Genomic DNA, 14593 nt, shown 5'->3' with positions numbered 1-14593 from the left:
CAGTTATGCGATAAAACTTCTTGTTTAAATCCATGCAAAATGTTTTCTTGTCATGTCTGCGCAACGTGCATAAAAGGGATATCGGATTTAAAACTATACTTTCAGACTCTCTCGATTTTTATATCTCTTCCTCTCTCTCTCTCTCTCTCTCTCTCTCTCTCTCTCTCTCTCTCTCTCTCTCTCTCTCTCTCTCTCTCTCTCTCTCTCTCTCTCTCTCTCTCTCTTTCTCTCTCTTCAGTTCTTGATAATAAAAATCTTTCTAAGACTCAAGAGCGCGATAGTATACCGGGATATTCTTTGAAAAATACGTCTTGTATTTTTCTCTACTTGTTAAATATGTCAACTAATATCGCGTAGTATATCAAGTGAAAAATTTACGCATGAGTTCGTGGTTAATGCGTTAGCGTTAGACGCGTGGCAAAGAGATATATGTATATCTAGAAAAACGCACATGCTTCTATTTCTAGGCTAATGGATACTTAATTCTGTATCATAAATGTATATAGTGTAATAAGAAAATTGTACGTAGTTTAAAGGCCAATTTTTTTTATCTATACATGACGATGTGCACGATTGGCGTACCGTTCGATGCGGGATCGTCTAATAAATGAGTTCGATCATACTGTATGATTAATTTCGCGTAATACGTTCAACTTCGCGGGGAATGTCCGATCCATTAATATAATCATTAAGCAGGCTGTTCAGCACACTTGACAGTGCTGCGAGCTCGCAATTAACAGCATGCACGAGACAAACGGGGCCGCGGTTGACACGCTTACAAATTAACGTGTCAGCCGGGCGCCGAGAAATGCAGCCCGAGTATAAGCAAAATGGGATCGCATGCCTGGGCACGTGACATACAAAAATTTTCAGCGACGCATAACATCCAGTCGTTACGGATATTGTAAATTTTAAGACACACAAGAGAATACAGTGGCATATTATACACGACCGACGGTATAAGCATCTCGAGAGCAATATTCATCGGATACGTCACTGCGGTTATACAATCGTATAGTTTCGGGAGTTTCAGGAGTTACGGCGTGTACGATTGAATATGAATAGTTCGCATATAGACATTCTCGATATCAATATCGATTTTTGACATTGATAATGGAAAAGAGTTTAATTTCCTGGGTTGAAACGGTCTTCGTGTACGCGACAGTAATGTGAATAAATAACACAAGAATCAAATTTAAGATTTGCGGAAGATAAACACATGAACAAACATTTTCGATATCATGTAAAATATTTTTTTGATAGTTTTAGTTTCTTTTCAGTAATGAAAAAAGAGTTAAAACTAGTAATGGTTTTTCTTTTACTTAAATTAAAACTACATTATATATTTTGATTCTGAAAAATATAAAAATTATATTTACTTTATTATTAAAATTTTCTTTTTTATAAGCAGTTACACATTTACATACATTTTTATTATTATTAAAGACAAAATTTCTCTTTACCTTAATTTGCTTGAAAAAGCATAGATAAATGATTAACAGTTTGGAAAGAGACTGTAATAATTTATTAATCAGCGAAATACACTATGTTTAATTAATTTTTTGTAAAATTTACATTAAAATGTGTTTACAAAAATATATATGCGATATAATGAACGTGCAATTAGACTTATTAAAAATATTAAGCTAATACACGGAGAGAATTTTCTTTTAAAATTTACCCTGAAATCATGGTAGTTGTGGGACAACATGTACCACCAAGAATTTTATGCGAGCTATTCTGATTAATATCCACCATAATAAAAAATATTAATATCTATTACATTAAAATATAAAATATGTTTGATTAATTTTATTAAAATATATCTAGGAAATTTCAATAATTTTTCAAAATTTACCAATCTGCTTGGTAATTTTTATCACGTTGTTTGTAAAATGTCTTTTGTATATTTTAAAAATTCCTTGGTTGCCAAGTTGTCCCAAGTTTGTAGTGAATTTAAGGGTAAAATATAAGAAAAAATTCTCTCCGTGTAGCATTAGCAATACCTAAATAGAAAAATGTTTTAACACTTTATTAATTTATATATTAATAATAACACTAACATTTTATTAATTTCATTATATTTGCAAAAGATAAACAAAAATCAATACAATTACGTATATTGACTTGTAATAAGATTTAGTAACTCAATTAAAAGTCAGTTTTATGTATATAACACTACGAAGTATCATAATAGAATTAGGTCTTCTATCCAACCTATTTTTCCAATGCAATTTCTTATATTATGAAACTAAAAATAGACATTTTGATTTTTATAACAGTCTCTTCTCATATTTATTGTAGTAAACAAGAAACCTCTTAAAAATAAAAGACTTTAAATAATAAATACACCATCGTACATTCCATCACCGTCAGTAGAAATAGTGCAACCAGACAAATCTCGAAGACAACTTTGAATATACGGATTCGACTTGACAAAGCGAATTCTATTTCAATAAAGAACAGAAAGTTCTGTTCAACAATTTTCTCACTTGGAAGTAATGGCGGTATTGTTACTTCGCGTGAATCAACCTATACTTTTTCCGAGCTCATATTCTTTGCTTCTTTTATGTATACTGCAAAAAGAATTTCGAAAAATATTTCTATTATGCGTGAAGCTTCGCATGCATATTTTTAATCTCTAACAGTGTTGCCGGAAAAGAGAAATAATATTCTTTGCGTCCATATGCAAATTCGTCGTTCGCGCGATTACGACACTATAGCAAATGAGAGACGACGCGACGCAACAATTTTAATTCGAATAAACGCAAATGTAATTTTTTCTCATGTTTACTTTTCGCAACGTATTTCAATGAAAATTGATGCGAAACTAGTTCGCGTTAGCACGTTTGTTACTCGTAAAGAAACTTTTCAGTTATCATTATAAATTGTAAAATATAATTGTTTCAACTGGTTCGGAGAACAGAAATGAACATTTCAGTGTAATAAGATTTAATAAAAATAAGTCATACATAACAAATCAATAAAAATTTTTTCTGATCTTTAGCTATAATTTATCTAAATGTGCCGCCAAAAATTCCATCTTTTATGTATGTAATCCATTATAGCCGTTTCTTCACTAGCATTAAGATATTTTCACACGTGACATAAAATGTCATTTATGATCATTTGTCTTCGATATTACGATGGTGGAACACGCAATATAACGTGACGTGACATGCTTTGATCAACGGCGCTCTTACTTTTCAATCATTTACTATTATCTTTTAATGCCTAATTTAAAAAATTAGTTCTAAAAATTTAGATAAATATAAATAGAATTAAATTATCATATATGTACCAGTGTACAGAAAAATCTATAAAGAAATGTATGTAATATATTAAAAAACATTATTTAATAACAATATATTGTCATGCATAAGTAACTACAAATTAATATCTTACAATTTTCTTCAACATAATCGATAGATTAATGTTTTTATAAACATATATGATGTTGTTCAAAGAAATAATCAATAAATAATGAAAAGAAAATATACACTATAATTTGTATTATCACAGAGTGATAATACGTAATCAAATCACGGAGAAAAATCAAGTTATTAGTTATCATAATTTACAGCGCGCTTAATACTTTATACTTTATACTTTATCCGTTATACTTTATCCTGATAACACATGACAATTAATATATCTGCAGTGAATTCAATGCAAAGTTGATGAGTATATTCGCGCTTGTAATTACTACCCTCATCAGAATACAATCGATATGTATTCGCACATGATAATAATGCACGTATTGCAATCTACACACCTAATTCATAATAATGCGTCAGCGCCGGCACTGATAAATACAACATTATGATATATAATATCAAATTCAAACACGATGTACAATAATCTCTGAATGTAGAAATACATGATCTTCCTTTCAGATTAATATTCAATAAGTATTGTTCAAATGACACGTGCAAAAATTCCATTGCTTATTTACACATATATCATTGCATGTTGCAAATCAGAGAAATTAAAAAATGTCTCTAATATAATTAACGTTTACAGGTATTTCAAATAAACAACGGTTTGATTTACAAGTTTGTAATAATATTAAAAATATGAGAAAAATATAAAACTTGCTATAATCACAATTAAAATAAACTGCCTAACTTTCGCTATTTACAACGATCATGAACGTAAACTACGTTTGGTATTTGTTCAGTTTAATATGGAATCATTATCAAACAACTTTGATCTCTATGTATAATTTACTAATAATGTAATAATAATATTTAGTCACGTAATTAGATACCGTTTACACTTTATATGATGATTCTGTAAAACACTATCAAGTATTTTCACATTTCTCTCAATCGACATAGACAATTGTCGCTCCAGTATTAGAGTACTTTAATAAATTGAAATTTACACAACATATGTAGAACATAATCTCATTATTATTCTCCTACCATAAAAAGAGCACAGTTATTTTGCCACTTTAATATTAAAAATTTTTTTATTTTTTAATACTTTAATACTTTGATACTTTAATACTTGATTGTAATCTACATGAATTTCTTTAATGCTTTTATATATAAAACATTATATATATCTATATATATATGTACACTAATGTGTGTGTATATATATATATATACATATATATAAAATATTAATATATATATGTAAATCAATATCATAATAAATTTGATATAAATAGACTACTTGAATTTGATCTATCGATTAAACTTTCCGGTAAGCGATAAGCTGTCATGAAGCAGACGCTATTCCGTTAAAGAGTTCTCATCCTTCTTGTAACTTTTACCGTCATCCACAAGAAGACGTCAACCGATAAGTCGTTACGACTTTAAAATTATTTATTATTTATGTAAATAGATCCGTAAATTAGAAACGACTTCATGATATATTTTAATGGTTAATTATAATATTTAACTAACTCATCTCGTATCCCTATAAATTAACTTTGTTTTTACATTCTACCAGGTGTTGTACTGAAATGGTTTACGTTGTTAAAATGTGGAAAGTTGCTTGTAATGCGAAGAGTTACTTAACTGAGTGAAGTAAATGAGTTCAGTCTGTTCTGCATACTTCAGAGAAACAAACGTTCTCAGGTGTAACTGAAGCTCTCATGTAACAATATGTAGAGTCTTTTAGAACAAATCAGTAAGTTTGTAAATATTTAAACTTTTCATCATCAACGTTCACGCATACATGATCTTGCATATACATACGATTGTGTCTGATCGAAATTGAATTGTAGCTTTGTAAGATAAAAATTAAATAATAAATTGTACAAAATTATTATATATACCGTTAATTAAAATTACTGTCGAAGCTTTATCGCCTGTTATGAGAGAATACAAACCACGAATTTTAATCTCAAACATTCAAATCTGCGTGCTACATCTAACATATTGTATATATGTATTCTTCAGATTTGTTACATCTAAGACGACGATTAAACACGTTAATATTACTAATTAAGTTTTCGCTGATATTAACCGCGGATGATTTGTTTGCTAGACAATATTTCATCGTTTTTTAATATTACAGGCAAAATCATATTTTTTACGTAGCTCGAAATTTTGCCTAACTGTTGATAAAAGCATATATGTTATAATATATTATCCAATGAAAATTCCGCAATTCATAGTCTTTGGTGAGAAACAAAAATTTTTTCCATGAAAATATATCTATGCGTCGTGATAATTTTGTTGCCCAGTGTATAATTCGGTGTCATACTAAATTTGGGAGCAATGTTTCGTGAACCATTGCCTTTCCTTTCCCGTAAAAAAATAATTCTACCTATTCCATAAATTCAAGCTGTGTGTAAATTTGTCTATAATTCTGATTTTTAATGGTACCAACGCTTATTTAAAAGTACCGACTGATATTATGTAAATTATTATATTTATATATAGATTGCTTAGGTACGTAAAAATCATTGTAATTTCGTTCAAATCTGATCTTCATGATTGCATTTCATACATCATGTTACTCTTAATTACAGAATTATAGATATTTACAGATTATAGTTATTAAAAAAATATATATCAAGTAACATTAGAATAAATTTTTATAACAATTAATAAACAACAAATTTTTACAACAATCATTAATTATGCTATTTATATGTGTTTATGTTTGCGTGCTTCAAATTTAATTTCCCCCTTACGTTTTTTCTTGAATGCAATCATAAACACAGTTCGAAAAATTTTTATATACGCGTACTTGAGTCTATAGGAAACTCGTAGGACTTTACGGTAACATATGTATATAGTACATACGTGCGGGCAGAGAGAGTACACATATGTCGATATAATCTTCTTATTCTAGAACAGACATGTATCGCGAGACTATTCATCGAATCCGCAAACTAACTCACTCTATCGATGCTTTACCTAAAATTTGCATCGACCGGAATTGGTATCGCTCGATACGTCTCGATAAGGATTATCCTCCTAAGTGTAAATTTACACGGGAAACCAAAAGACCGCAGCTGTTCGCGTGAGCTGCGCAACTGTAGTAAGCGAAGATAAACGTATTTGCTATTAAATTGCACGATTCGCAATCCGGTAACATCAGGTAACAGAGATTGCGCGTATTTTACGAAGCAATATAATCGCATATATCTTTTTGCGACAAATGATTTTCGCGCGAAATAACGAAAGTTATACTTTACGATAGCCCTGCGATAGCCCTACGCGCGACACCCAATGCGTAGAGATACGTATATGTATTTCGCGATGTGCTGCAAAGTATCGGGCGCGAAAAGTACGCGCCTAAATATTATTATCGTGTGAACCTGTGATGAGGGTAATTATTTCCGTCTGCAGCACGCTTCCCGCGAAATGAGCCGGCGCCACCGGGGATGACGCTGAAGTTATGTAAGGCATATATACACTACACACCTATATCCAAAAACTTATTTCATTTAAACTTCCCAAGCTAGCGGAATTGATAAGCGTGAAACGTAGCCGTGATGTATTCGTGCATTTCTACTGTTATGTATAAGGATATGAGCGAGTAGCACGAAACTTGCGAGATTACCGACTATAATTACCTCATTCGAGTGCTCTTACGATCAATTTGATAAATACAGATGCACTTTAGGTGTAACTATTTTTTTTTCTTTCATGCCTGTATACGTAAGTTTAAACATGCAATTCGAAAATTTGGAATTAACAGTATAGGGTTACGGTTCAATTTTATTTTCAGAGAGACTCAATTTTATTTAAAATACAATTATCAAAATAATTATAAATTATTTAGACAAAGTACGATCTCTTATTTAAATCTCTTATCTAAATTTCTGCTAAAGGAAAACTAATTCTAAGCATTTGTGACTAAAACAATACGTTTCGAACACCGTAATAGAAAAGTACTTAGGTATTTCCAGAGCTCGTTTACGGCTCGTTGATTCACGTAATTATTCCGAATAATTATGCCGCTATTTTCTTAAGAGTGGAAATACTGTCCACTCTTAAGTCAAGTAGCTAATTAAAGTAACGTTCGAAAAAAATACAGGGAGATATTATCGAGGGAATTCGTACTTCTGCTTACCTTTATGCAAAAGTTTCGGTGAGAAGTAAGTATTTAGAGGTAGAGACTTCTATTCACGGCGTGACTGTTATTAATATCTCCCGACAGTATCCTTCTGAATGTAAATTGATAAAACTTTACAAAAGTTAACGAAAGTTCTGATTGCCGCGAAACAAAGTCCAAAACGAAATTAGTGACAAACTATTTCCGTAACAAAAGCCCCAGTATATAATAGTGCCCTTTCATCGCGAAAAGCGACATGATACTTAGGAGAAGTGATATCATGGTAGTCGCGAAAATATGTGATTTCTCTCGTAGTTCATAAACTTAGTTCTATTACAAAGCATTGCATAATAAATTTAATGTTAATTTTAACGCGACAGAATTTATACAATCGGAGACACGTTCGCAGTCAACAATGAAATATTCCCTTTATAGAAATGTAAAGAATCAATTTTAATTTGACATAAGAATGGAAAAATATAAGAAAACATTTTTATTTTAGAAATTTATATAATAACTCACGCGTATTAACGTACCATTAGACAATAATTTGTTGTATTTATGGTTCTCTTATAATGCTGGGTCTACAATGCGAGTCGTGGGTCGTGGAAAATTGACCAATCACATTCGAATTTGAGGAGATTAATCGGCTGTGATTGGTCAATTTCTTGCGACTCGCGACTTGCGACTCGCATTGTAGACCCCACATAAGAGTTTGATATAATATTTAATTGCGTCTTACAACTATTTGAATGTTTCACGTTTCCTATTAACATTTAATAATTTCCCTGAATCACGTCCCCAAATTCCTAGATTTTTCTATATTTTTGCTATATTTGTTATCAAACCGGAAAACTGAAACATATTTCAAAAGAAATATTCATTGTATACCTGTAGCTCTTGCTAAACTTGCCAGTTTCTGTGACGATGTAGCATGTTGGTGCGATCGTTCAGAAAATATCAGGAACTTTCCATGCATAGAAAATGTGAAAAAGTATAGAATACATATTACATTCGTATTACGTATGTTTATACATGCAGTATCATCACTTTGATACTTCTTTTGTGTTTCGTTTCTCAAGTCAAAATTATTTACTAAGTTTCATATGCCGGAATTTATAACAATTTACATCATAAATACATAAGATAAATATATTAAATAATATCTTTTTGTAAAAAAAATCAATTAATATCAAAAGGTTTACTGTTGGAAACTGACAAAACTTTTTCCATTAATTGCATAATGTAATGTTGCAAAATATACGTAGTAGCCACAAATACAAAGATTACGTTTAAATAATAAATTCATATTTATTAAATTGTATCGCTACACTTTTATTGACTGTAGCCGTTATAAAAATCACATGTGTTGCAACTGCAGTACACGCGCATTAAATATATCCAGTTATATGTTATTTTTCTTTGATGTATTTGTTGTATTATTTTTTATTTATTTAATCTGATTTATTTAAATTAATTCAAACAAATTTAATATTGGAATATTTATATAGCGTAAAGTACAAAATATCCATTATAATTTTTATAAACGATTAAATCAAATACGTTTTAAACTAAAGCGTTAATAAATAAAATATTATTCAAGTAAAACTCCATAAAACCAGCTGCAGCGGTTTATTTTTTAGATTGCAATTACATAAATTTTTAAAGAAGCTTTATATATTTTTTCGCATATATTGAATTATTATATCAAATTATATATATAAAAGGTAAATGTACCGATGTCTGGACACGTACCTATGTATCTGGACATTTTCATCATTTTAATCCTTAAATACCTAAGTTACAACGCGAATTAAAATCAAAGAATCAAAAATAAAAATAGTTTTCTTGTATTATATTTTTATCTTTGATTTTAAAATTTGCGTTATATTTATTTAAAAACTAATGTGATATAAAGGTGTCCAGACATAGGTCTTAAGTGTCCCGGCATTGGTACATTTACCTTATATATTTTTTGTCGGATCTTGACTCCTAATTTTGTACATTGTGAAATAATGTTACTTTCGTAATTTGCATTATTCATTAACACACGTTTGCGTATTATTGCTATGCGGATGCGACATATCGCGTTCCAAACGGTCGTCGCCGCTTTTAGAAAGCTTCTGTTGCACTTACTCCCTTCTGCGTTTGCCTGCACATGCGAACGCGGTTCTCGGCCTACCGTATTATATTTGTTAGTATCCGAGCAAGCGGCCACACAGATTTAGAACTTGCTTGGGACTTGGCCAACACGTGACGTGCTTTCAGATTACTAGAATTTGAAGCATTTCCGACGTAATTGCGCGCACGATGTGCAAGCGCAATAGGCATGATGTTATATAATCATGCATTTAAAACTTTACTTCAAAACATCATCGTGTAGCAAACTAATTTTATCGAAATGTGATCGAAAAATTGTTAGATAAACTTAGAATACCTTATGTGTTTATATCGTTAAAAAATTATGACAAAAATACGCGAATATAATTATATTCGTCAAAATATTTCTTCATTATAAACTTTCTTACAGTTGATAGGTACATTATTATTTTGTAGATTATTTCACTTTCAAGTTTAATTGTGTTTTAATATCCTATACATGTAATCTTTTTCTGAACATATCAATGACACGCGATGATATATCGCGCGCATATAATTTCAAATTGTTTCGTGCAACGAAAGTTATGGCACTAACGCCGCAAAACGGCGTTAAGTGATTTTCAGGATGTCGTTTATATGCAAAGATACACATCAGCGACGAAAGCAGCTCGAGACGATTTATACATTTTTTCGCACAAGATAACATCTATGTATGCATCGTGTATAATAGCGTAGATAGGGTCAGCGTAAATTTATTCTCCACGGATATTTAAAGAGCCCGCTCATCGTCATGCAATATATTGATGTACTAGCTGCGTATCGCTATTTTTAAATTCTGATAACATTTCTTTACTATAAACAAAACAATTGATTTTTAGTATAAATAGATAAGTTATCCCAGCATAGTTAACAACAGTACTCGACGTCGTAGGTACGATGTAAAGAGATAATAGATTCCGTGTGAGATCTCAAGAGGGATGGTATCTCGCTCGTAAAGGGTAGCTCGATATTCGCGAAATCTGTAATCTCAGCCCGCATTTTCGCGCAGCGTGAGGTGTAACAACATACATTACAGATTCGAACGTATAGAAATACGGCGTACGAAAATATTTTCCATTCTTTCCTCTCGTGATATCGAAATTTGGTGAAGCGCGATCGGGGACAACCTTTTTTCATTCGATACGGGAATTTGATTACGAGCGCGGTGGTGCATATGATGTATCGAATAACGGGGGTGCATATGTATCGCGGTCGCGGTGAGCGCAATGTATGCGTGCGGCTTGAATTTTTCCCGCAGCCCCTCAAGATGTGCAGATATCACGTCTGTTTCTTTCCCTTTCATCTGATTTTCAATGGCCGTGCACACATCCGGGGGCTGTGCGCGACGGGCGGCGGCTATTATTCCGCGGCCTTGAACACGCGAGGCCCCCGTCCTCGTACGGATCACGCTTAGGAGTTGCAGCAGGGACGCGCGCGAATGTTCGCCACGTTCGTGCAACATTAAAATCTCGTTTCGCTGAATCGCAGGTGGGACAGCCGGACGTTGCTTTTCCACGGGGGAAATTATACTCGCGTACATAAAAGCATTTTTCTCTGAATTTCTGGTCGCTGAGCATTATTGTTTTCCCAACCCGTCGGCCGGATTCCTTCCGCCGAGCTTTTCAACTCTTCAGACAAGCATAAAGAAGTCTGACGCTGCTGTACATTTTCTTATATTTCTGCGGTCATTTTCGCGAACAATTTTGGCGCCATACATAAATTGTTATTTCTATTTTTGCTTTCTATACTGGAGTCGTAAACATATTTATTTGAGGATTTGTAATACAAAGACATGTAATAACAAAATATATTTTTAAACAAGTTAAGATTCTGTGATCGATCGTCTCATTGCAATCACTATTAAAAAGAATTATTACGAAAATAAGGTAATTATAATTACATCGCGAACGAAAATTTTATATAAAATATAAGATATCTATATATGAAATATCTTATTATTTACACGTAATGTTATATAATTTGATTCCGTTCCCTGTTATTTTTCGGCGCTATTACTTTATTATTACATGTCAAAATACATGTCAAAATTCGTGTAGGTATATATATGCATATAGCAGCTTTCAGTGGTTGAAACTGTGTCGCTAAAAGTGACTAAGCGTTACCAAGAAAACTCTGCTCCGCGAACAGCATCATAACCATTTACATCCGTTTATTTATGGATGATAAAATAACTTCAAGATAACAAGTTAAGTAGATTTTACGATAAAGTTTATTTTTATATTGTGGCAGACGCCTCGTTTTTCACATCGAGTGCGGTAGTAATTGTTTTATCGCAATTTTTAAAGGGCACAATCTTTATTTTAAAGTAATAAAAGTGAAGCGAGAACTCAATATCGAACAAGTTTCTCCCTCGAGTTTTTTTTTTACGTTCTCTTCATTCTCGGTACATTAGATTGCACGTTGAATTTATATCTCACGGTATTCAAACCACGTTCGCTCAAATTGTTTAGACAAGCACCTGTCAGACGCATATGATGCATCACATGTGTAGATGGAACTCTTAGCGATAATCCCGGATTTATTTGCAGACCGATCTCGAGGGAGAAATTTAGGTCGCTGACTCACCCTCGGCTCCGCGTAGGAGGACGAATCCGCCGAGAAACAGGAAGACGACCGCCGCGGCCGCTCGCATTCCCACACTTATGCGGAAGAGATCCTGTCGTCGGTGCATGATCGAGAGGGATCCACCTGGGATGTCGGTACGCCGACGTGTCTAAAACTTTCCTAGAGCATCACATTCATCAAAAGCACTCGTGCGCGTTCACCAAGATAATCACAGTAATCCACAATCACCGTCGAATCAGCGAAATCGGCGGGAACTCACTGTTTCATCAGCACGATCAGCGAGATATACTCTTACCGGCACCCCGGGATTCGGCGATCGTAAGAAGAAACTCGCGTCTTATCGAAATTGGCGATCGGAGTGAAAACAAGGAGCGAATGTCCGAAAAAGAGGCAAAAACTGGATAAACACGTTCACCACTTCTGACAGGGAAATTGTCTGTCGATGAGGGAGATTCTCCGTAAAAAGGAAGACTGATAGGAAGAAAAGCGAAGAGAAGAACACGTGCGCTCGATAAACTGATGGGTCTTCCGCTGTTCCAGGGCGTTGACAGCCGATGAGATCTAGCGGATGATCCTCTCCACGGTGAGAGGATCCGCGATCGACACCGACGGACGATCTCTCTTCCGGTTACCGATGATTTCGTAAGGGGAGCCAGAAGAAAAACGTTGATGACGAGATTAGCGGGAGCGAACAACCGAATCAGAGACAGAGTCGCGAGCGACTGGCGGGTCGGCTCGTCTCGAAGCGAGGACAGAGCGGCAGAGGCGAATCGTGCGCTTACCCGAAACTAAGCGATTCGCGGTCGTCGGCGCGGCGCGCACCTGTCGTTCCGCGGGTCGCTGCGCATGTCCCTAGCCGAGAGAAGCCGACAACCGACTGCCAGAGGAGCTGCTCCGTTCCTGATGGGGGTGCGGGTGGATGCGGCAGGTGGGAGAGACGCGAGGTGGTGCGAGGGAAGGTCGATGGGGGCGGTTGTATGGCATGGCATAGTAAGCCGCTCGAGGAGGAAAGAAGGGACGGAAGCAGGGCAAAGACCCGCGGAGACTCAAGGTGCTCGTGTGCGGATGTCAAATTAAGATTTTCCATACGATCCAGTTCTACTCGAGTGCGCAGAGTCTGGTCTCTCCCTTTCTCTCCCCCCTTGTTTCTCCCTTGACGTCAAGCCGGATTCAAGCCGCAAGCCGACTGTGGGGTAGGTCGTTCGCGCGGATAGGGATTTCGTTAACTCGTACGGGAATGCGATACGAATGTGCGGGCTGAGAGATCGACGAGATAGCAATATATTTAATTTATTCGTGATCGTATTATTTTTATTTATAACAGGAAAGAGATTTATTTTTAATATTGAAAAGCGAAGAACAATGGAACAAGTTCACAGAGAATTTCAAAACAATGGAACAAGTTCACGGAGAATTTAATAATTTGAATATTATGTACGCAACAAGCTTTTCGAAAAAAGATATAATAACTTTTAAATTATAGCCTAAATATTTTAATATTCCAAATACTCTAACAAAAAAGTTTTAGGTTTTACGAGATCATTTAGTACTTGAAAAGAAACTTTAAACATGTTTCCAATGCCGGAAATGCGTACTGGAGAAAATTTCGCACTTTGTGTCAAGCTGTATTTTTTAATGATATTCAATTAAATATACGTTGCTTCGCAATGCACAAAAATCTACTCATAATAGAAGATGCGACGAACGAAATTGTATTAGCAAAGTTGCAACAAATTCACCGAATGACAATTCTGAAAGATCGTCTGCAATTCAAAATTTACTTTTCCTAAAGATATTTTGAATTGTAAATATTCTTTCCATAAATTTAAAGTTTATAACAGAAAAATAATTGTATAATTATTTTGCGCCTATCTAATAATAAAAGGCATTTAAATAAAAAAGGATAAGTTGCTGTGTTATAATGTTATGCAGTTTGCTATTATGTTTTTAGTCATAGGTATTGTATCTCGCATTTATTATATATACGTGATTTTACTGCTATATTTAAAATATCTATAAATATAGTTACATAAAATTGATAATAGAAATTTATATTTCATTAATTGATAAAAGCAATATATTGCAAGAGATAATTATTGCTATTGCATGTATTGCAAGTAATTATTGCAAACATGAAGATTTCTCGATATTATTCGAATAATGAGAGACATGTTTTTAGTAAGTAATAAGAAGCATTGCTGTACTTCTATTTTTATCAAGATTCATTGGAATTTGATAATAAGATAATCGATCATCGACTTAATTAATACTACGATAATGTAAAATTATAATAAAAGAGATGTTTAGTTACGTTTTTACTTTATGCTCGTAATATATGCCTAAT

At 33.5% G+C, this 14593-nt stretch overlaps 1 protein-coding gene across 3 annotated transcripts in view; it reads right to left on the bottom strand.

Moving 5' to 3' along the window:
* Nucleotides 1–13112, bottom strand: part of Nrm (neuromusculin) — a 159287-nt gene extending 146175 nt beyond the window's left edge. For all 3 annotated transcript variants that reach the window (XM_071713190.1, XM_071713197.1, XM_071713202.1), the window contains exon 1: nucleotides 12250–13112. In XM_071713190.1, coding sequence (XP_071569291.1) covers nucleotides 12250–12355 — 106 coding nt within the window. In that variant the 5' untranslated portion in view covers nucleotides 12356–13112. The remainder of the gene's footprint in view (nucleotides 1–12249) is intronic.
* Nucleotides 13113–14593: the final 1481 nt, after the last annotated feature.

This window comes from Temnothorax nylanderi, unplaced genomic scaffold, assembly GCF_030848795.1.
Source record: "Temnothorax nylanderi isolate EJ_2023f unplaced genomic scaffold, tnyl_v1.0 TNYL_tig0005_pilon, whole genome shotgun sequence".
Taxonomy (NCBI): domain Eukaryota; kingdom Metazoa; phylum Arthropoda; class Insecta; order Hymenoptera; family Formicidae; genus Temnothorax; species Temnothorax nylanderi.
The sequence above is the reverse complement of the archived record's forward strand: the minus strand, read 5'-3'. Positions and strand labels throughout refer to the sequence as shown.